General features: G+C 31.2%; 1 protein-coding gene across 4 annotated transcripts in view; it reads right to left on the bottom strand.

Annotated features, from left to right (window-relative positions):
• Positions 1-26,830, bottom strand: part of LOC126741996 (high affinity cationic amino acid transporter 1) — a 50,959-nt gene that overhangs the window by 8,233 nt on the left and 15,896 nt on the right. For 2 of the 4 annotated variants that reach the window (XM_050448517.1, XM_050448518.1), the window contains exons 8-15: positions 23,868-23,965; positions 23,657-23,796; positions 23,501-23,603; positions 13,936-14,025; positions 3,978-4,156; positions 3,463-3,629; positions 2,714-2,822; positions 255-568 (exon numbers count right to left, since the gene is read on the bottom strand). In XM_050448517.1, the coding sequence (XP_050304474.1) occupies positions 255-568; positions 2,714-2,822; positions 3,463-3,629; positions 3,978-4,156; positions 13,936-14,025; positions 23,501-23,603; positions 23,657-23,796; positions 23,868-23,965 (1,200 nt within the window). The remainder of the gene's footprint in view (positions 1-254; positions 569-2,713; positions 2,823-3,462; positions 3,630-3,977; positions 4,157-13,935; positions 14,026-23,500; positions 23,604-23,656; positions 23,797-23,867; positions 23,966-26,830) is intronic. The other 2 variants (XM_050448520.1, XM_050448519.1) reach the window with 2 other exon arrangements.

Genomic DNA, 26,830 nt, shown 5'->3' with positions numbered 1-26,830 from the left:
AAAATACCCATATGTTCTTCCTCTTTACATAGAAAATTATTCGATTGATTAACTGATTGATTAACTACTTCTGAAGAAACTATATTTGCGGATTGAAAACCCTCATCTGGATTAAAAACATTAAAGCAAACAGGACTAGCAACAGGGACAATAACAACAGAAGCACAATGAATATCGGCCACGGCATCTTCACAACTTGTTAATATAGTTGACACATTAGACGAACTCTCCATTGATAATTTCCTAACTCTAACATTCTCATCATTTGAGGAATCTTCCAGCTGCAATATTGCTGCTTCGTTATCGAGTATTTCATCCAACTGAGCAATAACCGCCTCTTGCTGGACTTCCAAAGTTTCAAAAATGGTAGGAGGAGGCGCTGGGGCAACTTTTTTCTTACAACTTTTTGGTTGATGTCCATTGGGATCCCTTATTACTAATGGTGGATTCGCAATTCCTCCTATACTATGTTTGAGAGTCCCATTAATAATATTACTGTCATAGTGACCGTTTTGTAATTTTTGAGCGGATTTACAGTTGCATGCACATGCGCAATACATTGGTATGCCTAAGGATTAGAAGCAAATAGTCATATATACATTATGTACAATTTTTTTATAGATTTTTATACAGTTTAATATAAAAAGTAAAAATTAATTTGTTTTGATAATAGATTTCTACAGGATACTGAAGTTAAGTAAGCAGTGGATTCTAAAATTCCTGAAGCTTTGCCGACTGATACTATTTGATTTAGAGAGTATTCAAAATTAAGGTTTAGAGCAGTAGATCTACTAAATATACCTAAAATCTTTAAGAAACTTATTTATGCGACTAATGGGATACTCATATATTATTTTTGATTCAAGAATTAAAACAGCCTGGCCCTTTCAGGTAGTGGAAATCATATTTTGTTACTTGAATGGTGACAATATTAAGATCGAAACGACCATAAATGCTTATTAATTTATTTTACGTGAAGATATACAATCAAAAGACATAAAACCATTTCTCGCCTTTTATTCCTTAGCAAATATCCAAAAGAAAGAACCTTTCGTTCGATTACTCAGCAGACTGACATATTCATCTACTCGTATGTATCGTCTACTAAAAATTCATGGACCAGGTCATTTCATTTAAAAAATAAATTCTAAAAGGATAAGTATGTTTGTGTATAACCACCACAATAGTATAGTTCCATAAAGAGGTCATCAAAAGATGCATACAACTGCAGTTATACAATTACTGTAGCAGCTATTTAGCTATTATGCTTAAGTATTAAGCAGCATGAACCATGAATTGACCGAAAAGTTTTTGTTTTTGAATGACTGCAGTACTTTGTATCTATAGAATGAAAAGTATTAAGGACAAACTATTTGGATGCCTCAGTAAAGATTCTTGGGCTTGAAATATTTTAAATGTAACTACATATTAGCAAAAGAGCATTAAAAAATATGTTTAAAACTAAATCTAACAAGGCTATTCACTTTACAATTTCTTAGAACATTGAAAGGCTAGAATTAGCATTGCCGTGGAACTATAGACAGTTGCTTGCAATATCTCTGATGCAATGATGTTTTTTCGACAAATGCTTATGTCGAAATGGAAAAAAACACACTTTATAATATCATAAAAATTTGTCACTTATTTTGACAGGCGTAAAATTATACTATTCCACTTTAATAAAAATAAAGCATTTTCTTCTCGTAAAATATGATAAGATACTATAAAGAAGTCAACATTCAAAGTTAAATGAATGTAGATAACGTCCCTATATCAGAGAAAAAGGCAACAACATCGCAACGCCGCTCGATCGTATTGATGATTTCATGGACACGACTAATCTTTACCACTGACGTCATCAAAAGATACTTACATGATATTTTTTATTAATAGATTATGCTTTAAATTATAACCAATATTACCGTTTATGAACTCTTTATGCGTTTTTTTAACGTATTTTATTACAGTAAAGGCACTTATCCAATAAAACGCATTTTTATGGAAATTAAATATTTTATAATTGTTATAGATTTCTTAATAAGTTTTTATTCTTCTACGTTTATGACGTCGGTTGGCTATGATGTTATGACAATATTGGTATTTACTTGTGAAAAGATCGGCTTAAATCGCCTTTTTCCCATGGTGCGGCATAAACAGCACAAGTTTTTACTATCGTAATAGTTCACAAAAACACTCAAATGCGTCTTTTTTGAACCAAAAACTAAAGAAAAAACAGAACTTCACAAACGCCGAATGTAAATACAAAGCCGTTTGTCAAGATGAAATTTCGCAAAATAACATCAGTTTTTGCCTGCGGTGTTGCCATTTCAATTTTTTAGAAGCGGTTTTAGGAATAAGAATGATACAATTTTTTTTTGCTTTGAAGATGCTATTTTTGCGCTTAGAATAACATATATCTATTTCTACCGTTTATTTTTAATCCAGAATCTAACATCAATAAGTTAAATTAGCATTATGTGTTAATTATACCTGAAAATTTTCTCTTTTCAAAGTTCGTGTGAACTTAGATGAATATGTTTGTAAACAAAACACCTCCTTTGCCCCTGTGCACATGTTGAACTCAAACAAAGTTGTTGTTTACTAATTCTAGCCTTTTAATGTTCTAAGTACAATTTTATAATAAGAATGTTTCGATAAATAGAATCTCTGAGGTTAGAAACTAAAAACTAGTTCACATTAAATAAAAACTTACCGATAACCATCCAAACACCAAACCTTACCCAAGTCATAGCGTCTAACATTAACATTAAATAAATGTTAATAATAATACTGAGAGCTGGTATTAAAGGGATAAGAGGTACCTAGAAAATAGAAATTATTGAAATAAACTTAATTTAAGTGAAATACTTCCGGAAAAAACCCATCTATTGCAACTATTTGCAAGCCTCAACCAGAGAAAAACAAACCACCGAGAAGGGACAAAGCCGGGACCGATTTTTCTTACGCATGTGCGAGCTTATTTGGTATACCTGTCTTATTGCCGGTCCCCTGCCAGCTGTCGGTTAGTCCGGTAATATCAGAGAAAAACAAACTTAAAAAATAAAAAAGAATAATTAATTAATTAATCTTGAAAAATAAAAAAGTTGTTGCGTGTTCCCTTTTTCCTGTGTCACCCGGTATAGTTTAGGTAACTTCACTATACCAACAGTAAAATAATGTAATAGTTTTCATTTCAAATTCCCAATAAAATTTTTAATCTATTAATTGTCGTATTTCTCTCCATGTACGGAACTATTAAATTGCCAAAACGATTTTTCTCCGTTACTTTATATGTAGCGCTAGTCATTTAAGCCCGCTCAAGGGCACCAAAATTGGATCCCAGAAAATCAACGGTAAATGCGGGTTTTGTCGCTTCTCGGTGGTTTGTTTTTCTCTGCCTCAACTCGCAAATCGACCCAACTATTTGCAAGTCGATATTTTTATTTTTTTTTAATTACTAACCTTAAATGACAAATCGCGTCTTGACTTCGGTTGTGTTGCCAAAGAAACAAGCAGCAACACTGTCAAAAATACTAGGACACACGTAATTAGTACAGCCCAAAGTTCTCCGTTTAGGATGTGACCATTTAAATATATTATACATAGACTAATTCCTATGCAGAAAATACCTAAAAACAAAATTATTACTAACTTAGACTAATATTATTATAAGTCATATTAGGTTTATGGCGAGTTGTTCCTCCCTATACATTTCCAGTTAAATGAGAATCAAGTCTACCTCGTTTCCCATTTATGATATATTACATTATTTGTTAGATGTTCTCCGACCAAGTTTAATTTAACACGACAAATAAAAATGTTAGAAGGCTGAACTGCTTGCTCTCCGTTGAAAAAAAAATAGTGATTTAAAAAAATAACTTTTCATTAAAAATTAACAAACTGAAATAAATAGTATAACATTGTTATAATTAAATTTACAAATTAAAATTTCGCTTTAATCATACATTTTTACTTACAATAAATAAATACTTCAGAAGCAACAATACTTTCTGACACTCTGTTCGGTTCACTATTTCGACAATTAAAAATTTGCTTTAAATAGTTAGAAAAACCTGGAGTCGGGGTACTAGATAGAAGCTCTTGTTCATCATTTGTTAGGCCATCAAAGTTTTGTGTTATTCCATTATCATTATATCTGAAAAGTACATTTATGGTTATTTGCAAAATAATTCATGTATGATAATTTCAAAATATTACTAAAGCGTATATGTTTTCTCAGTAAAAGCCATAGAATTTTAAAAACAGAGGCAGAATAAAAATAAAAGTAATTAAATACACGCATGTCACGCATTTTAACTGTCACTTGTGAAATGTCGCTAAAAAGAGAATTTTAATGCGCTGCGAGTAGCGAAAGAAAAAAAACAGGGATCCATAAAAAATTAGAAAGTTGTGGTTTACTGCCGGTTAAACTGGAGCCGGTTAAGATGCGTGTTTAGTATAATTCTTTATTTGCCTGTAATATGTCAAATCCATGAGAGTTTTTTGACGAGTATATTTTTTGCGAGCTTTGTCTTTTAATTTAATTAGATATTTTGTATTACTCGTTATCCACACCGTAAATGGTCTATGCTTATACAGGGTGTTTTTTATATATTGCGACAAAATTCAGAAACGTGTTCTTTGGACAAAAATTCGCAAAAAAGTTCCTATAAACATAGGAAAACATATAATCCTAAACCTTTTAGATTTTGAGCTACAGGGTGGTAAAGTAAACAAAAAAATGATTTTTAATCGATAACTTAAATACCCCTGTAGATATTTGTCCAAAGATTGGTATGCAGGGTCTGTGTATCCAGAGCCATTTACCAACATACTTTTAACATTTTTATGTTCTCCAGTGGCATGTGTGCGGGTTTTCCGCTGAATACTTTTATAAATAAAAATGGTACGCCACTGGTTTTTCTTGTATTAAAAAATATTTTTAAATTAAATTCCCCGTTTTATTTGCAACATTTTTGATCCCTTGGACTTTGTCCGTTAGATGCACGGTTTTCGCACAAAAAATTAAAAAACATTTTTCTACTTTGACTGATCGCTAAAATTTATTTTTTCTATGATCGTTATAAAAAGTAAGTTTTTTTTTAAATTTTATTTAAAATTTTATTGTAGTTCATAATATGTCACTTTATTTAACATTTTTAACATGAGTGACAAAAGTGACATATGAGTAACGTGTTAATATTTCACGCTTCCAAAATCGCGAAGTAGCCTGTGAACATAATTTTTTTAACTTAACTGCGGACAACGCCACCGCAACGATAATCACATTCTTGTTTACGAGTTTAATCTTTTTACCACATTCTTCCTCTGCCCACGATAAAGTTGATATTTGTAAGATTTTGTGATATTTTAAATTTTAAATCATAGTCACTGTTCGCCAGTTGACAAGATTAATTTGTTATAAAAATGGTTAACAATTACATAAATAATGAAATGTGCGATATGCATTTCATTTATGGACTGGCTAACGGAAACGCACGAGAAGCCTTGCGTATTTATGCTGAACGTTACCCGAATCGTGTTATTCCACATCACTCCATGTTTACGCGTTTACACCAATATCTAAGTGAAACCGGCAGCTTTAAAAAACTCACCGCTGAAAACGGACGTCCCCGAACAGTTACTCCTCAAATTGAAGAACAGGTGCTCAATGGATTCGAGGAAGATCCCACCACAAGCACTAGGAAAATTGCTCAGACGGTACACATTAGTAACTTGGAATATTCTTAAAAGAAACCTTTTATACCCGTATCATATTCAGCGGGTGCAGGCACTTTTGCCAGGCGATTTTCCGAAAAGAACGTTTTTGTGTCGTTGGATGCAAGAACGCATAAGGCAAGATGCACCGTTTATAAGAAAAATACTTTTCACCGATGAGGCTAATTTCTCCAGGGACGCAATTGTGAACTTCCACAATAACCACATATGGCATTATAAGAACCCACATGCTGTGGCAGAAAGCCGTCATCAGCACCAGTTTTCACTTAATGTATGGGTCGGCATTATTGAAAACTTTCTCATCGGTCCATTTTTTTTTACCAGCAAGGTTGACTGGACAAGTGTATCAAGAATTTCTTGAAAATGAATTACCAGCGATGCTAGAAGATGTCCCCATTCAGTTGAGACAGCAAATGTTTTTTTTACATGACGGTGCTCCAGCCCATTTTTAGTGGCTCGGCAGTATTTGGATATTACGTATCCAAATCATTGGATAGGTCGGGGAAGTATTCACCCTTGGCCCCCACGGTCTCCCTAGTTAAATCCGCTGCATTTTTTTTTGTGGGGCCACCTTAAATCACTGGTTTATAGAAATCCAATTGATAATGTGGAGGAATTGCGTAATCGCATTATAACGTCTTGTGACATAATTCGGCAGACACCAGGAATTTTTTAACGTGTCCGCCAATCAATGCGACGTCGATTAGATGCTTGTATTGATGTTGGAGGAGCACACTTTGAACAACCTTTTGTAAAAATAATAATATTACTTAAATAAATAATAAAAAATCAAATTATTTTTTTATCACTTAAAAACTTGTATTTTAAATTAAAGAAAGAAGATTTATTTAAATTAAGATTTAAAGAAAAAAGAAAGAAAATGTGCTATATTACGTAAGAATAATCTTGTGTTTATTTTAATTAAATTAAGAAGCAAAAATGTTAAATCCTCAATTACAATTTTATTAAATTGGGCTGGCTTTTGTACTAAATTAATTAATAAAAATTTTATTATTTATTATTAAAATTGCAATAAACTAAAAAAAAACTAATAATTACTAGAATAAAGAAAGTCTAATCAAATCTGAGCAACATGTCCATGATTTTTAATTTTTTGTACGAAAACCGTGCATCTAACGGTCAAAGTCCAAGGGATCAAAAATGTTGCAAATAAAACGGGGAATTTAAAAATATTTTTTAATACAAGAAAAACCAGTGGCGCACCATTTTTCTTTAGTAAAGTATTCAGCGGAAAACCCGCACACACGCCACTGGAGAACATAAAAATGTTAAAAGTATGTTGGTAAATGGCTCTGGATACACAGACCCTGCATACCAATCTTTGGACAAATATCTACAGGGGTATTTAAGTTATCGAAAAAAAATCATTTTTTTGTTAAAACTTTATCACCCTGTAGCTCAAAATCTAAAAGGCTTAGGACCTATGTTTATAGGAACTTTTCTGCGAAGTTTTGTCCAAAGGACACGTTCCTGAATTTTGTCGAAATATATAAAAAACACCCCGTATAGTCTTGTTTTAAACGGAGCGTATTTATTTATTAAATAGGAAATATTATTGGTAAGTAATGAGACTTTTTGATCAATGTCAGATCAATGTACAGTGGCATAATATAACAAATATTATGCCACTGTACCTGCTGGGCCGGGCCTCCTCCCCAAATGAAGTCATGTTAATACTATTGTAGTCCCTGGACCTAACAACCTTTTTACATAATTTAGATTTTGGTAAATTTAAAATCGCTTGAACTAAATTATGATCAGATATGGACTCCGATATAGAGGTAGATTGAGAGCTAATACACTCGATGTAACTGCTAGCTACAATAACGTCAATAAGGGTATTAGACCGATTGTTGATTCTAGTAGGGTTATTAATCAGTTGGCGAAGATCGAACACTTCGACACAACACTTCGAACCCACACACCAAAAGATACTTAAAGTTTTGAGTTGCTACAGTTGGTCTCAGTAAATCTATATTTAAGTCCCCCATAAAAATTATACTATCATAGCATGGAACAGATATAGTAAAAATTTCTTCAACAAGTTCAAGGAATGTAGGCATGCTAGAAGAGATAGGCGTATACATATTTACTAATAAAATATTTCTTTTATTTGCAATAAACTTTATACTGAAATACTCAAACTCATCAGTTATATGGGAAAATTCTACTAAAGAGAACTTAATTCCTTTCTTTGTATAAATACCAACCCCGCCGCCCCGCCCATTCCGATCTTTCCTTATAAAATTATAATTAGGTATGTTAAAAATCAAGCTGTCATCATCTGGTGTAAGCCAAGTTTCTGTAACTCCCAAAACATCAAAGCCATATTCACTGGCATAATTTAGAAATTCATCGAAACCGGTTTTTATGGATCGAAGATTTAAATGAGCAACACTGGTTGTACATGAGCAAGATTGAAGGTAATGTTGGTGTACCTTCCTCATCGAAGTTTATTGAGTAGAACTGGCGAAACTTAAGTCACAAATGTATTCAATTAAATAACAAAAGTTCAAAAAGCTCATTTAGATTGGGCATTGAAACCTCAAAAAAAGACTCTTTAATAAACTCAGACTTAGGGCCAGAGGGACTAGAAATTAAAGACTTTCAGTTTATTCGAACAAACGAATTCCCCAGGCCAAGACACCCTAGAACTACGTTTCTGAAATAATTTGTCTATTTTTTTGTCGCAACTGAAACCTTGTTTGGTGGGTATTTGTGGACATTGGCTAAATGAACATGAATTAAATTATTACAACATTGAGAAGTACAATCTTGTAAGCAGCTATTACCGAATATATATTCGGGGAGGAAGAATGGCAACAATTGCTTTAAAGGAATGGCAAACAAGTTCATTGTTTTTAGTGTGGATAATACTGAACAAATTGTGGAACATGCATGTTCTCAATTTCAAATAGATGGTAAAAGAGCTTTATTTTAGATAGTATATAGGGCACCAGACAATTTTTACAATAGCATAAATTAATTTTTTGACCACTTTAACGCCATTATGTTAGAGGCGGCAAAAAGAGTTGATTACTTATATATCTCAGGCAATTTTAATATAGACTTCCGGACAGAAAGCTATCAAAAAACATTAGTAGAAACTTTTAGTAGTTTTGGTTTATACTCTACCAATTACTCTACTCAATCACGCGGCCCGAGTCTCAAACCGAAATTGATTATATCTTTACCAATCATAGCCACTATAATATTTCGACCCGAATAACCACTGGGGTTTCCGATCACCTAGCCTTATCATCAAAACTTAACGTAGGTAAAGTTGGCAAAAGCCTTAAAGAAAAATTAATCAGCCGCATTTCATAATTATCTATCTTCACAAACTTTTATTAGCTATATATACTATAGCACTGATGTCGATGAACAATTTTCAGCATTTGTTAACATTTTCTAGAATACCTTTTATCATTCTTTTCCTGAAAAAATAAAGCTAAAAGGAAAAAGCATAAAGAGTTGGATTATATCTGAGATAATTAGCATGCCTAAAGAACTAAAAAATCTACATTGGCTGTATCAAGTTAGTAAAGACCCTAACATGAAAAATAAGTATAACGATTTTAATAAAAATTATAAAATGTTAATAAAAACATCAAAGCGCGATTTTACCAATAAATACATTGAAAATTCAAAAAATATTACTAGGGAAATTTGGAAATTAATAAGTGTTAACATTCATGAATCGACCACCAAGGACAATTTACATCCCTTATGTGTTGAAGGTGATATGATACAAAACCCTCAGATCATTTGCAACATTTTTAACAGAAGAAAATCTGATGTGCAGATGAAATTACTTTTTATTTTGAGGCATGTGGCAGATATTATTTCTACTCCATTGCAAAATGTTATAAATAAATCGTTTGAACAGGGAAAATTTCCATATCTCTTAAAATGTGCCAAAGTTATTTCAATTTACAAAAAAGGAAAGAAAAAAGATCCAAATAATTATCGTCCTGTTTTCAATAGTATTGGGAAAACATATGTTTTCCCTCGTAATACATTACCTTATAAAATATAATTTATGTTTAGTTATTAACATGTCAGCATGGTTTTTTGAAAGAAAAATCCAGAGACTGCTTCGTTTAAAAACATAAACCACATATTTGAACTTGATATGAATCGTTTTGTTGCTGGAGTTTATTATGACTTAAGTAAGGCCTTTGATCTTGTTAACAAGGACTTTTTAAGTTTATGTAACGGATAGGCGGCAATTTGTTTAGGTTGTATAATTATATATTCTGCTTTCCTATGGGATTATTGTATGGGGCTCATCGTTTGAGATTGGCAGACTTTTTTGCTGCAGGAGCAAATGCTATGCTACGCATAGTGGATGATGCAGAGTGGAGAGCTCATGCTGCTCCATTATTTCTAAAGTACAATATCATGTCAATTTACTCACTTTATTATTTTAAGCTACTTCTATTCGCTAAAAAGCACGAAATAACGTGTTTTAAAGTTTACCATGCACTCCCACCTAACATCAAACATCTTAGCAATTTAATTCATACAAAAAGGAAATTAATTCTTGGGAATGTTCTGTATTCACATAGTGATTAATTTAATATTTTTCATTATAATTTTGTTACGTTTTAAGTTTTGTTGAACATATTGTGTCTTGTAGTTTTTTTTTAATTACTATTTTATTATATTATCTTTAGTGTTAGCTACGTTAAGACTTTTGTTTTTGCTAATTTTTATTTTTTTAATGTGTGATGCAATCTATATGCATGTTGTATATCTTAAAGCTTTGAATAAATAAATAAATAAATAGATACGTTTGCCAGAGGCTCTTTTAGGTAATCGAAAGCTTCCTGACGATCTTCAGATCATTGAAATTTTCAGTCTGGTCAATAGTTGCGAGATGTTGGTAAATCCCACCACATAGCGATGGTAGTTGAATAATCCCAAGAAGTTGCGTAGCTCACAGTATTATTACGTATTTACGAACTGCCGGTAAGCTGGGCAAAATCTGGTAGAGCCGTCTTTCTTCTTTACCAGTACCACGAGTAAAAGCCATAGGCTGCTAGATCTTTAAATTATGCTTTCCTTGGTCATTCTTCTTCTCTTTTGGTCAGTTATAGTCTTCTAACGGTCTACCAAATGGAATGAGCATTTGGATTATGTTGGTCCACTCTTACTTCACAATATCAAAACATCTCGATATTTATGGACTAAATTCCTCATCCTCTTTCTTTGGTCTAGCCTTAAGATTGGTACCTGAAGACGATACCAGCTCTTTTAATTCTTTCGAATGGTTTTCGGTCACAGTACTGCTAAAACTTCAAAGCGATATCCTAATTCCGTGCCCTGCCTTCATAACACAGGATAATAATTGGCATTCGTTACGCTCACAAGAATACTCTTTCCAGCACATATAAGAATCTTTCCGCCTGCTATCCCTCAGCCAATGGCCTCGTCAGGCTTAGAACATTGAATGCCTAGAATAAGACTAGCTGCAAACCATAGGCGAGGTGTTTGAGTTCACCATCTCTCAGGCCATGATGTCAAATGAATTTTCCAATTTCTCATAATCCACTATATATTTTTCTTAGTCCACTGATCATTTTTTAATGTGTTGTATTTTATAACAGCTAAAAAATTGACCTTGCATTATTGCTACTTTGTGTTATTTTAATAAATATTTTTGCAGGTGTGTGAAGCTATCAATATCCAGCAACCTAATCTAGAATGCAGGATATGACGTTTGTCACCAATCTATTTATAATCCGCGCCCGCTTTTATTTAATTTATATAATGCCTCTGTCTCCGAAAATTCATAAAAAATTTTAAGATATTACCAATCAATAACTAAATCGATTTACGTTGGTTACAAACCTCTACAAAATAGGGTTTTTTTGAAAAAATTAGTTAAATAAAAAGTCAAATGTTAAGGAAAGGAAAAATAATCTAACTCCCAAAACTCCCATAGAATTTGAATAAAACCTATTCTATAATATATAATTAATATCTTAACCGATTTGAGATGATTGCAAACCGCTCCCTATAAACGAAAGTTTTCTGGTAAAAAATTTATAATTTGTTAATGTTTAGAAATGACTATAACTCCCAAAGGAAAAGTTTTTATCCAAATCCTTTGGGAGTCTTTTTCATTTCTTTAACATTTGACTTTTTCATTAGTTTTCACAAAAAAACCTTAGTTTGTAGAGGCTTGTAACTACCGTAAATCGATTTACTTATTGATTGTTAATGTATGAACAAGAAATTCTCAAAATTCATTGACAATTTCAGAAGATACGGGCATTATATAGATTAAATAACAGCGGGCGCGGATTATAACTAGGTTACTAGCAAACGACTGTACTGCGTTGGCGATTTTTGTTGCTGGATATCAATTTATTATTAATTAAAAAAAAACCCACTGAAATCTCTTTAAATTTTAATACTTTACGAAAAAATTTCGATTTAAAAAGTTAAATTAAAAATATTATCATTAATGATTAGTATAAATATAGTACAAATTTTTTTTAGTTATTATACAAATTTTACTTTTTGTTTTGCTTTATAATAAAGAATGCAATTTGGTTTTTGTTAATTACAATAATTTATTATAACTTTATTTTCTTCTGTTAAAATTGAGTAACCACGAGCCACATGGACTACTAAGCATGTTTACCAAGTAATATAGCGTTTTTACTGTTCATTAAGGTGTAAATTAAGACACTCAACAAACAAACTGTTCTGGAACATTTGTCAGCTATTTATGTGTGTCCAGAGGTGTTGCAAGATGTGCCTGTTTCTCGCTTCATCCTTGTCGCACCTTCGAGTCTAAGCGACTGTAAGATAAGATATATTCGCAGTGGCTAATATCGTTACAATAACAACCAATTAGGAGCGATTAGACCATATTAAAATACTGGTTTCGCGTGGCGTGGCTAGTTTAATCGATGAGGATCATAAGAAAATATTATTATCAAATAAAAAAAGAACTTTAAAAATCGTGTCACCGTCCGTAAAAAATGCTTTCTTTCTTTTTTATAATTTTATAAGATTGAAGAAATCGACTATTTCCAACCAATTTATTTTATAAGGAAACAAAAATAATAGACATAAAGAAACTTTACTGTTTCAATTTAAATATGAATATATATAGCAAAAAAATTATTCTTGAAACTTTATACACACATACCCCACAAGAAATACCCCACAAGGCTTAATCAAAACGCGCGAGTCAGTAGGAACAAAAAAAGTATTGGTCAGCGTCACTTGCAATATTAGGCCCGAAACTTTATAATATTACACCAAGACCCACACAGGAAAAAATGACTACAGCAACGTTTCAAGTTTATGGAGGGCAATGGATTGAACAGACAGATGCACCTGTATTTCAGCGTTTGGTGAATAACTTGTAGCTTGTTCTTATTATTTTTGTAATAAGAGAGCGATAACTTTTATTAAACGTTTGATAATTCCCATGTTATTTTGTTAATTCCTATCTGCTACTGTGAGTCTTTGAATTTAAATAATTTTGTCTTTTCTTATTGTATGTGTTGTACATGATGTGGTTATCCGTATTTTTAATGTTGTTTTAAAACTGGCAATAAGAATAATTAAATATGGACAGATACAAATAAATTATGAGTGATATATTGAAAAACCATTAATGGAATATTTTCTTGGACAAAAAAAACAAATATATATATCCCTAAAGAAAAAGTACAAACAAGCTTCTAAATAGAGCAGCTTTGTGTTTAAATTTTGTAATTTTGGAAATAAACGTATTATTAATATTAAGTTTAAATTTTTAAATTAAAATTACTTTTCGCCCAGCTCAATTTCTCTTTTAAAATTAAACTCAGCAAAGTCGAAAATGTTCGTTTAAATTTTGATTTAGTTTTTAATATTTCTTTTACTCACTGATGTGCACAATGAGCTGGATGTATGGACATTTGTATTTCAAGCAGTGTTTAACACAATTTAACACATTAAAAATAATAATGTGTTAACAAACTTAAGTTGAAATATGGGTTGGGGAACTTAGAATATATATATATATATTCTAAGTATATATATATAACCTATATATATATATATATATATATATTATATAAATTATAAAGATTGGGGCTTCTTGTTAAAGAAATCCATATTTATATAGATGAATTTTATGAACCTAAAATATTTAAATATACTCACTTTTCATCAATGCTACTCTCACTGCTAACACTTTCTGTGTCAGTTGAGGCCCTGATCGGAATATAAAGCTTTTTAGGCTCGTCTTTATATCTAAGAACAACACAAGGTTAGAAAGCAAAACAGTAACAATGCGGCAGCTAACAGTAACAATGCAAAACCACAAAAAAGCACCAATAACATTTAAAATTTAATCTTAAATAAATGTTAATTTATATTTATTTTAATTTTTTATTTATCTATATTTTATTTATTTATTTATTGGGTCAGTCATGAACTTTATTGAACAGTGTGTTAACCTTAAAACATCTAAATTTTTGTTTACTCACAAAATGGTGCAACAATTAATGAAGATGAAGATAATAATTTAGATGAAGTGTTTAGTTAATTTAGATAAATGTGTTTAGAATACTAGAAGAGATATGGATTTTGTTATCCTTTTTATCACTGATTATAGTTTTTATGCCATACAGGAACCTACCCGGACATCTTTTGATAGCAGCACCTTAGAATTATTTCAAATATAATTTTTCACCTAAATTTAGGATTAAAATTCCTCCTTTTATTTGAATAATTTTACAAGATTCACATTAACCATGTATGTCGTTCTATATAATATTTTATTTATATTTATTTATTTATTTATATTATATTCATTTATTTATTTAGATACAGGTACACATTAACAGCAATAACATTACAAGGAACTTACAAATGTTTATCTAATACTAAACATATTATGCCAACAATATGGATCAAGGATCTGTGTTTGTACTAACTATTTTATCATAAAATTAACAAAAAAAAAACCAAAAAAACTCAATAACAATACATTCGTACCACAACTTAAATACTAAGATATAATATAAATTCATTACAGAAAAAAATAAGAATTAAAAGTCCAAAGGGCTTATATGGGCAATCCAGTAATTCACTTTGGTCCTTTTTTGGTGAAATCATTTACCTTTCAGATCACTGGATAAGGCATTGCATATCTTAGGACCTATAAAGCTAACATGCCTTTTTGCAGCAACATGCTTTACAGATGTCAAAGAAAGATGTCAAAGAAAGATTTTGACTTGCAGCATGCCTTGTACAGCATTTATGCGTTATTACATTTTTATAATATTACATTATTACTTTCTTGGAATAATAATTGACTTGGATATCTTTTTGTTTTAAACATAATTATTTTTATTATATATTTTTGAGCAACGTCTATAGTATTTAAGACATTCTTGCAGGTTCTACCCCAAACAATTATCTCATAATTGATGAGAGACTCTACAAGAGAAAAGTAAATTGTTTTTGGTAGATTCAAAGCCAAAATGTTGTGTAATTCATAAAATGTATATATGACTTTTCTTATTTTTGTAGTGACATACTCCAAATGTTTGGTTCATTTCAAACATTCATCTATATAGATACCCAAATATTTTATATACTCCCTCTTTTCACCTCCCCACAATCACAAACACCCATATCAGGTTGTCTTCCACGTTTCCCCTACAACCAAAACTAAAGTATCGTCAGCAAAACAGTATACCTCACCAAAATCGAAAGTATGCCATCAATATAAATATTAAAAACAAAGGGACTAAGCACAGTACCCTGTGACAGACACACTATAGTCAACAAATACTGAATAAAAATTTTTTAACTTTAACCATTTGTGTAGAATAAGAATAAAGATGACTAGAAGAAATAAGAATGACTTTATGAGGTTATTTGCAATTTCCCTAATTCCCATTTTGTCCAGCCTCTCTAGTAGAATATGATGCGCCACAGTGTCAAAGGGCCTTGGCCAAATCCAAAAATATCCCCAAGACCCTCACAACAAGTTACTACCAAGTTACCTACAATGGCCTCTTTTACCCGACAAACTGCATTCTCAGTACAAGCATTCGTTCTGAAAGCAAACTGGTTTTTTGAGAACTTTTTGAGAATTGCACGCCGACAAAATATATTGTGGTGTATAGTCGCAATAGAAATGCATAAAAATCTAAAATTTAAATAAAGATAATATTTATAACGTTCAGTACTAATAATACAAAAATATTTTAGTGTATATAATGATTTCTCCAGGAAGTTTGATTGCAACGAGTTGCGAAGTGCGGAACAAGATGATATGGAGTTGATTTCGAATGACAGATGATTGTGCATTTTTTGAATTGCACATTATAGAAAATTTGATTAACTCTAGCATAAAGATTATGCTCCTCGTTCCTAAGTGTCCTACTACTTAGTCCTAATAAAGAACGAACAGGTCTCTTTTATAGTTTAAAAAAACGCAAGCCAAATTGAGTCGCACAACATATATATGATATAATAGACTGTTCTAGCGATTGCCAAGCTAAATCTTTGGGATAAAGCATCGAACCTGCACAGCGATCTTTTTAAGGACTTGTCTACAAGAGGTCCCAAAAAGAGAAGGTTTTTTTTCAGGCATACTGTTAGCTTTGTTTTTCTCCTCATATTTTAATGCTTTTTTTTCATCTCTATTATGTTTCTCTCCAGATCTGAAAAGGTTTAATTTTTTACATAGGATTATTTTATAGTCGCCCTTATGATAAAATTGGCAAAAATATATTATAATAAAATTTTACTATACTTATATATATTTTTCAAATATTTGTATAAAATAAAGATTCTATTAGTCAAAATCAATAGAACTAGCCCTTCTCGAGTTATCTAGAACTAAAAGTCTTAAGTTTTTTATTCTCGTTTCTAATAATAGAACTAAAAAGACAACTATTTTACATCATGAACTTTTTTTGTATATTGCTTAGTTTAGGATAAAAAAATTATAACAAATTTAGATAGATATTTAAAAAAATTATAAAACATGCAGAATCACAGAAAAATTTATTTCTTAAGCTAACGAGACAAAATATAAGAAACCCCAAGAAGCAGAGAGATATTTTATATGTTATTGTAAACTCATTATTTTTATTTCCAATTAAATTATTAAACTTGCACGGGTAAAAGAACCACAAATCTCCTGTCCGAGCGCGTATGAACCAAAAAAGCCACAGTAATTCTATAAACTATACTAAAAATTCTATAATTCTATAAACAATATAGATTAGTCGAAAATGAATACAAAGTAATGTACGTGTGGTGTTAAGTCTAGTAGAATTCTTTAACTATGAGGATTTCCGAAGGAGCAAGCAGATGTTAAGTTCCCAATATTATTGAGTAGCGTGGTTGAATGATATTTAAATATTTACTGGTGTCATCAAGTCAATACAGTCCACTAATGACATTTTTAATTCATACGTTTACAGTTATTTTTAGTAATTGACTTAAATTTAAAAAAAAGCGATATCTTTTCGGGAAACAAATTAGCTTTGTATTACAATAATATCAATGCAAAAAGTACTTTTTTAAGACAACCGTGTCACGAATCTAATTTTAAGGAATAAGACGATCTTGTGATATTAGCGGTTTAAATATCGTTCGCATTAGATGTTATTTAACTGACAGCGGCAAATAAATGTAGTAAATTGTATATAATTAGTAATTAACTATAATAAAGAGGGTTGGTTAGGTATCATTAGTCATAAATGATTCTTATTCTTTGATTGGAAAAAGTAAGGCATCCAAAGGAAATATGCGTTTAAGAAAAAGTATTGCTGGTGGCGACATCTACAAATAAATACTTATTTTGGTGTTGATAGTAACGAAGACTACAACAGAAAACTACGTGAAAAGTTTCACTTCAATATTCGTTAATTAAAAAAAACTAAAAAATTACAATATGACTCATGAATAAATTAAGATGAATTACGTTACGGACGAAATTTTGCAAAATTTCACTTTCTCAATTTCTTCATTGTTCCTATACGAATGACAAAACGTTCTTATAAACAAGATTCCGTAGCGATAAAAAAATCAAAAATAAACTGAGAAAAAATACCTTACCAAGATTTGCAGTGCTACCTGGCAAATTTGTTTAGCCCAAAACCAGATTGAAATATAGTACTCGGGGCTGATGGAATCTGCATGCCATTTTCGGACTTCGTGAAAACAATATCTCTAGTTTTGATTTTCATACATATAGGGAAGTGATAGCCTATTAAGTAATCATTGCAACCTTTAAAGTCAGATGTGTATGTGGCAAACTACAACTATTTGATTACATTGCGCAAGGAAACCATGACCGAACATACAATTAACATGCTTAATTCCTTTGGAATTAATCTTCACGTTCGTGCTGCATCCAGAGGCCATCAAACCTGCTCTGTTTAGCTATTCTATAGAAATCAAGTTGCCTATTCTACAATTAAAATCTCCCATTATAAGCTACGAACAATCAGCATCATACGAGATGACTCCTCGAGGAACAGCTCAAACTATTCTAAAAATATATATAATGTATACAAAACAAGCAACAAATGTAGCATTAGTTGTTTCAAATTTTGCAACAATCCACCAAGAGATCTTATCTAAAATGTTAAACCTAATGGTCTTTCTAATAAAAAGGTTGATACCACCAGAAAGTCTACCTATGCTACATCCGATGACGGCAAAACTAATTTTATTTGTCTGGGGTTTTTGGCCCTTTTACCCAGACGTGAAATAGAAGATGGCGTAACTTTGTCATTGTTATGTTGCATTATGTTTTGTTTTCTCCTTGCTTGTTCAAGTATTTCGCAACAGATATTTTTGATATCCATCTCATCCTTGTCAGTGTGAACTGCATTTAGTCAAGTTTATTTTGCATATAATAGTAATTCGCCTCAAATACAGCTATTTTCTTTTCGCATTCGTCAATAGCTTCGGCATTGCAGTTAATAAGTGTAATTAATGTTGCAAGTTATTGGTTCGTGGCAGTTACTGAGACTGATAGGTTGCTCAGCTGAGCATAACACAGAAAAATTGTTTTTTTTTTTTTAAAGTAAGTCACTATAATTTCCTCCCACCATATATGTTAGAAGGTATATTGAGATTTACAGTGTACTGTGTTAACAGTTCCTTTTAGTGTTGCCTTTCGTAGCACGAAATTAATAGTAATAATTAGCAATATACTAGAGAAAACTTAAATTACGTTCGTGCTTGGCAGTGATGACACTAGTGTAAGATAAGGCAATTCTACTTATTCTTACAGGACTGTTTCAAAAATATTCTCACTCTATCTTACAGATTAGGCGGATTAAACATCGGATAGAGAAAATTCACTGGTGTATAATTGGAAAGGAAAATATTTATTCTTGTGTGTGATTTTCTTTAGCTACTATTAACTATGAAAAACCTCCAGAAACAGACGCCAGAGCAATTATTTAAAATACGTTAAAGCTTTAAAATATCTACATAAATCGTATCTGACATTAGTGAACCCTTAGTTTTTTAAATATAAATAAATCCTTAACTTAAATAAAGCCTTAACTCATAAAAACCCTACCTATGTGTTAATTACCAAATTTTTAGTTATTAAAAAAAGTAAAAACTACAGTGGATTCACAAAGATTCAATAAATGATGTTTTGTAGTCGTTAATTTTTATAAGGTCGTTTATTGAATTATTTAAAAGTTGTAAAATTAGAGTTCGACCCTATGTAAAGAGACACGTGGTGACTAGGTGACTTGAGAGTGCAGATTTATTTATGTCTGGCCTCTCTCTTTTGAATATCTTCAATCATTAATTTTACACAATTTCACTGGTGTCAAAAACGCAAAAACTCTTTGAAAAATCATTTGAAATCAGCCTAAAATAAATTTAAATTAAGATTGGGTCTTGGCAGATTAGAGTTCATGAAAAAGGTTACAGTAAAACTTAAAAAAAGGAGCCTATATCACATCCGCTAAGTTTTCATGCGATTCTCTATAGCAACATTCGGCTATCAATAACATGGAATCATGTGACCTTACATATAAACGTGATATAATATACTTAATGGAGGATATAAAAATGAAGTAAACGTTTTTTCTTTGCATTTAAATACAAAAATTATAAAATAGAACTGAATAATCTGAGGAAGTTTTAATGCAAAAACCATAGCAAAACCTTCAACTACCTAATAGTCAAGTGGTACGAGAGTGGTGGTAAAAATGGAGCTTTGAAATACTTTTATTAGTCTACGATAAACCACAATATATTTACTACTAACGTGAATGCTTAAACTTCCGTCCATGTACATCATACATGTTATTTTCAATACATTGTCATAACATTTGCGGTATCACTTCATATCATTTCACACAGTCACGACATATTTGTTGAAAAATCATCAGTTTCTATTCATTGTAGGCATCCGGCTCGCGTTATCTATGTATGATATTTGTATTGATTATAGAGGTGAGTAGATAGCCTTTTGTAATAAATCCACGTATATATTATCAGTTAAATTTTCATGAATTTTTCAAGAAAAAAATGTATACAGTGGAATTTTGGAAAGTTCATTTGTGACTCGATTTCTTAAGAACGTCTTCCGAAGGGTCTTACGAAGGAAACCTGTTTGACGAAATTATAGGAGGCCCTTAGTTAAATAGCTCCGCGACCTTTTTTCCTTATTGATTCGTTTTGAAAAGAAAAAAGTTTTGAATCATTTCTATTCCCTCTGCAATTGAGTACACAATAATTGATAAATTTAAAAGGTTTACAACAACGCACCAATCGCAAGTCACAAAACAACTAATGAATGGCTTAATCTATTTAAACGTATTATTGCTATTTTAAAGCTCGGTATTTTCCAAAAAAATCAATCATTAAAAATTAAAGAGTACTGTATGGGAACTAAAAGTCATTTGCATTGAAATACCACTTTACCAATAACACGTTTCCCATTTGAAAATAATAAAATTCAACAACATAATTCATTATAACATGAATTACAAAAAACTTCCAATGATTACAATTATATTATACAACATCTTGTTTATATTTCTGTTAGTTTCAAAATAACTGTTAGTTTTTAATAGTATTTTTAATTTAAGAATATACTATACTTCTCTAATAGTAAGTAGTAGTGCATACCTTTAAGTCATAAGGCATAATCAAGATTTAAAAAATTAAGATACGCTGAAATACTGCCAAATAACAGTTTTCGCATAGTTTTTTTTTAAAACTATTTGTTGGTATGATTGGCAAAAAAACCAATAAATACCATACCAACCAATTTCAAAATACTCGCTAAATCAAAATTTCTTTTCTCGCGTAAAAGAGGTTAAACCTGTGAAAAAACAAATATATTTGTTTTTTTTCATTTTTCAGACTTCTTGAGAGATTTTTAGAAGATTTATGAATGTTAATCTTTCAATTAGTCTCCGGAAATTTTTTAGGGCTTTTTTCTGTTCGCTTTAAATACAATTTAAATTATAATATTATTATTATTGTTCAAAGACTTGCTCCCACTCTGGTACTTTTTTAAAAGGGCTTTGTACTCGAAATCGACAGTATTTACAAAAAAGACCCAAAAGGTCATTAATTATTTAGGTATACGTGTCTATGAGTTAGTAAATTCGACATGGGTGAGTTTCCCGGACAGGAATCTGTTCAAAAAACAAGACGGCTTTGCTCCAGATTAATGTTCCCCTTGTATCGTTGAAAATGCATAATAGAATCAAAGTTAGAACTTTCCTCTCTCAAAGGTGCAACAAGTCAAAAATAGTGGTGTAAAAAGAGAGTAGAAACTAATTGTTTAGAAGATACAATTTACTGTGTTATAAAAATGTGACAACAAAGTAAAAAGATATGCTTGCATAAACAAACAAAGGAAATTAAGAACAACTTTAGTATACAGGGTGTTTCAGAACTATGGGATCAAACTTCTAGGGGTTGTTCAGTGCAACAGTCGAATCCATTTGAGTATAGGAACCCATGTCCGCAAATGTGTCACTACGCCACTACGGCCCTAAGACGCGTTTAAATTTAGAAAAAATATTAATTACCTAAATAGGATCTGATGCATTTATTTTTACCTTTTGTATACGATACCATCACAATTGTTCAAAATGTCGTCCTCCAATCTCAATACACCGATTTAAACGCCCCACATGATTTCGGCGGACTACACTAAAAATTTGATCCTCATTTTTAATGATTTCAAATGCTGCTGTTATTCGTCCAATTAAGTCTAACTCTGATTCTACTGGAGTTTCGTAGACTAAAGACTTTACATGTCCCCACAAGAAAAAATCGAGCGACGTTAAATCGGGTGACCTAGGAGGCCAAGGAACTGCTCCACCTCTGGCAATCCAACGGTGCCGAACACAAACAAACCGCTGAGCCAAATACTCGCGTACTTGTACAGCAAAGTGAGCCGGCGCTCCATCATGCTGAAACCACATTTGCTGTCTAACGTTTAGTGGAACATTTTCAAGGAGTTCTGGGAGAACTTCCTCCAAGAAACGCAGATAAATAGGTCCTGTTCCGGTAGAAGGTATGGCCCAATTAAATAATCATCAACAATGCCTGCCCATACGTTGACAGACCAACGATTCTGATGTTTTCTTGGAAAAATTGCATAAGGATTTTCTTCGTCCCAAACATGGCTATTCCTACTATTAAAAATACCGTCTCTTGTGAAAGAGGCTTCATCAATCCACAAAACATATCGTAAAAAATTTGGTGATGTGATCCAGAAGCAATCGACAAAATTGAACTCTAGGATGATAATCGGCTGCAGTCATACCTTGAACTTTCTGGAAGTGGTAAGGATGGAGTTGTAGCTCGTGTAGTACCCGCCAGATAGAAGCGTTACTCGTATTCATATTCTTAGCGACGTCATGCATGCTATTTGATAGTTCATCGGCAACTCGCTGAAGCAACTCTTCTTCAAATTCGACCGTTCTTACGGTTCGAGCAACACCAGTATCATGCATCTTGGTCTTAAACATGCCTGTCTCAGCGAGCCGCCGATGAACCGCAATAAACTTTTTGTATCCAGGATGCTGTCGTTTGTTGCTCCGTATGCCAAATGCATATACGCCAATTCTTGATTGGTAAAGTTTTCCACTAGCAATAAATGTTTAAAAATTGTAAGCTATCAAATTCTTAAACATGACATTGAGAATTGACATTGATAAGCGTTGATTTTAAACAATTGTTGTTATGGTATCATGTACAAAAGGTAAAAATAAATGGAGCAGATCCTATTTAGGTGATTAATGTTTTTTATAAATTTTAACGCGTCTTAGGGCCGTGGTGGCGTAGTGACGCATTTCCGGACATAGGTTCCTATACTCAAATGGATTCTTCTGTTGCACTGAACAACCCCCAGAAGTTTGATCCCATAGTTCTGAAACACCCTGTACAAATAAAGCAGAATATTGAGTTAATGATAATCGCCAAAATCGACTCCAAACTGAAAAATTCTAAATAAAGGTATTTCTAAACCTGATGTAAACAATAATAAATTTATAGGCGTAAAATTATAGATTGAAACTAAAACAAAGCAGTTGCCTTAAGCAAAAAGATTTCTCTTGTTTTCTGCATTAGTTGAATGAGACCGGATATCAATATTTTTGTACAAAAATTAGTAAATCTTATAAATATACAAGATAGATAACTGCCAAAGCAATTAATATTCGTCTACTTAAACCTTAATTTTAAATAAAAGATTTATTACCTTAAAATTAAAACGCTGGCGGCAACCATCGTATATGCCTGCAAAGTTCCTATAGACATCATGTTAATTAATTGTCCTATATCGAAAATAGCTGACATTAAGCCTATAAAAAAGTAGCTTAAATTTTTAACTAATTTCTCATATAACTGACATTACCTGTCAAAAGTCCCGCAAAAATAGTTCCGATTACAGGAGATTGAAATCTTGGATCAATCTTCGCTAAAAACTTAAATATAAGCCCGTCAGAACCCATAGCATATATTATCCTCGGTAGGGGAAATATAGCACCAAAAAGGCTAAAAATTTAAATATTTTTTTTTTCAGTGAATTATACATATCTTTTGTTAATTTACGATTTTGGATTTACCTTGCAGAAAGTCCAAATATTGCACCTATTGCAATAATCCATTTAGCTACGTTGAAACCAACAGCTTCAAAGGCCTTTAGTATTGGAGCATCATGATCCTATAAAAGTCTATTAATAGTAACTGACATTGGACACTTAATAATATGAAATTGGAAATGTTGATGTAAGACTAACAATAAAATGATTTTTGCCACTCTACCAAAACACATCATTTAAATGTTTTCTACCTAACGTCTATTGGTTCCACCATCGTTATGATATTCTTTGACTTAATTTATATTATTGGGTTTGGTGGCTATTGGCGATATACTGGTATATTCTGTATATATTACAAGTACTATGTGAAGTATTGTAAATTTTTGAAGGTAATTCCAAATACCATGGGCCTATCCTAAGTGCCTTAAAAATTGCGTTTAGATAATTTTCAAAATTTTTTTACATCTCATTAAGGTATTTTAAAACTAGAGAAAAAAAATCAGGGGCAATTTTTAAAAAATACTCTGATTATAAGAACTAAAGTAACTAGAGGACGAAAAAAAATGTCCATTTTCAAAGAATAAATTTTTCCCTAACACGTGACTTTTAAAGATAATTTTAATGTAGACAACCAACATATGTACCGTGTCTAACTAAGAGAGGTCGCCGGCCATATCTCAGTAACTAGTTATCGCACAGCATAGGGAAAAAAGCATTTCTTATAAAAGCGGCAAAGAGAAATCGCTGGAAATTATTAAGTTCGTACGACGACCGCTAGGGTATATAATACAACATTTAAATAGAAAAAATTGGTTTTATTCAAAATATTAAAAGTGAATCTTAGAGAAGAATGATGCCATTTTAAATTATGATAAATTCTAAACATTTCTTATTTCAAACTTTTTTTTTCTAATCGGTGAAATAATAGTTTGGGGAAAGGTTAAATCTTTAGATCTAAAATTGTTCATAACTTTTGATTGGCCTAACGAATTTTAACGAGCTTGCTTTTATTTTAAAGAGTAGTTATTAGGCTTTTATGTGGTATAATTAACTAGCTGACTTAGTTGTTTTGTTGAGTTCTAGAGGGCGGTTTGTGTTAATTTTGACTTTTTCAGCGATTTTCTGAAGAATACGTACATCCGGTATAGTTCTTTGAAGAATTTTTGTTAGTAAGTTTTTTTGTTAAAATTATGCAAAACCGAAATGCCGTATTTATAATTTTTCTACCTTAATAATTTGGATATATTAAAAAAGACATTTTTTTAAAAGTTAAATCTCAATTTTCTACTAAAATTAAAGCTGGATACAAAAAAGTGTGTCACACAATTCATAAAGTCATAGTTTCTGTGAATAACGAAATTTGACATTTAAAAAAATTGTTTAAAAATAGAGCCACAATCAAAGATGTAAGTCCCTACATGTTTTAGTCATATATTAATTATTAACATCTTATTAACATACAAATATTAATTAACAAAAAATAAATAACCTAATCTAACGACTTGTAACGTTAGGTTACGTAACTCAAAACGTTGGATTTACAAAAAGTAAGTAACATCACAGCCACAATAGAGTCGCAGTGGAGGGACACGAGGTGCCCCACTCCCAACAAACCTATATGCTAACATACAAACAACTTTTTTTAAGTACTTCTTTAAATCTTCCCATATTGACATATTATAAAAAAATTCATTACGATTAACTGAAGTAAGAAATGGTGTAAGAACTAAAAAATGTAAAATTGAAGGAGATGGACTATGTAGCTCCATTAAGGCGATCTACAAGGAATATTTTATACAATAAGGATTTGCGAAAAGAGGTACATCTATTATTAATTTAAAAGTAAGCAAGCCTTAAAATCTTTAAAGTTTTATATATTTATGGTCTATATACAACAAGGTATACTGTAAAAAATAGAACACTCAAAATACCATAAGACTTCAAATTGTAAATTAATAAGGAAATTTATTCGGTGATAACTAACTTATGAGACATATTACTATAATGATTGTCATTATTGTAATATTATAGTTATAATATAATTACAGTGATCAAGTCATTTAAACTAATTATGACGAAGTAGCGACATACTTTCCTTCGAGTAACATAAATATTATAATTCATAAATAAGATAAAATTATTAGTTCAATTTTGGTGCAATAAATTCAAAGAAACCAGGCAAAATGTAAAAGAAAAAATGAAAAAGACATATAGTGAATATTCAAAAAGGGTAGCAATAAATCTTTACATAGACCCAAAGTATTTTTAGTCATACATTCCTCAAAAGAATTAATGTGATATTCTCGAGTTTACTATAATTGTATATCAGTTACTAGTACGAAAAATATTGCTGATATGTTTGTACGATATTTTAACTCAGTTTTTATAAAAGAAAGCCCTATGTTCTTTACATCCTAACAAAATCCCTTATAATTTTTTTTGTCACACTATCTTTCCCACGCAAGAAATTAAAAATGCAATAAATAAAACTAAATAGATTTTTTCGACCTGACGAACTCCCAGGTTAAATCATAAACGGATATGGAGATTTACTGGTAAAGTCTCTTCGTTACATTTTCAACATCACTGTATAAACTTCAGCATATACTGTAGTTTGGGGAAAAAGCAAGGTTATCCCGTTGTTTAAAAAAGGTGCAAAGCATGATGTAAGTAACTATAGACTAGTTACTAGTACTATCTTAAATTCAGTTTGTAAAGAATTTTTAGATAGCACTGTCTGATAGATTATATGAAGCTGTTAAGTTTATTATATCTGAATACATGCATGGATTTCTGCCACATAAAACAACATTAACCAATTTAATAACATTTGTCCAGTTTTTACGCAAAGCGCTTAATGAGAAAAAAACAAGTTGAAGTAATTAGTAAAAAATTATACTATAAGTAACAGGTCACAAATATATTGGAATATAAGGTTAAAGACGAAAAAAAGAGATTACACGTGTTTCCCCCCTACTTCGGCATTT

The sequence above is a fragment of the Anthonomus grandis genome, chromosome 11, assembly GCF_022605725.1.
Source record: "Anthonomus grandis grandis chromosome 11, icAntGran1.3, whole genome shotgun sequence".
NCBI lineage: Eukaryota > Metazoa > Arthropoda > Insecta > Coleoptera > Curculionidae > Anthonomus > Anthonomus grandis.
Note: the sequence above shows the minus strand (reverse complement) of the source record. Positions and strands in the feature narration are given on the sequence as shown.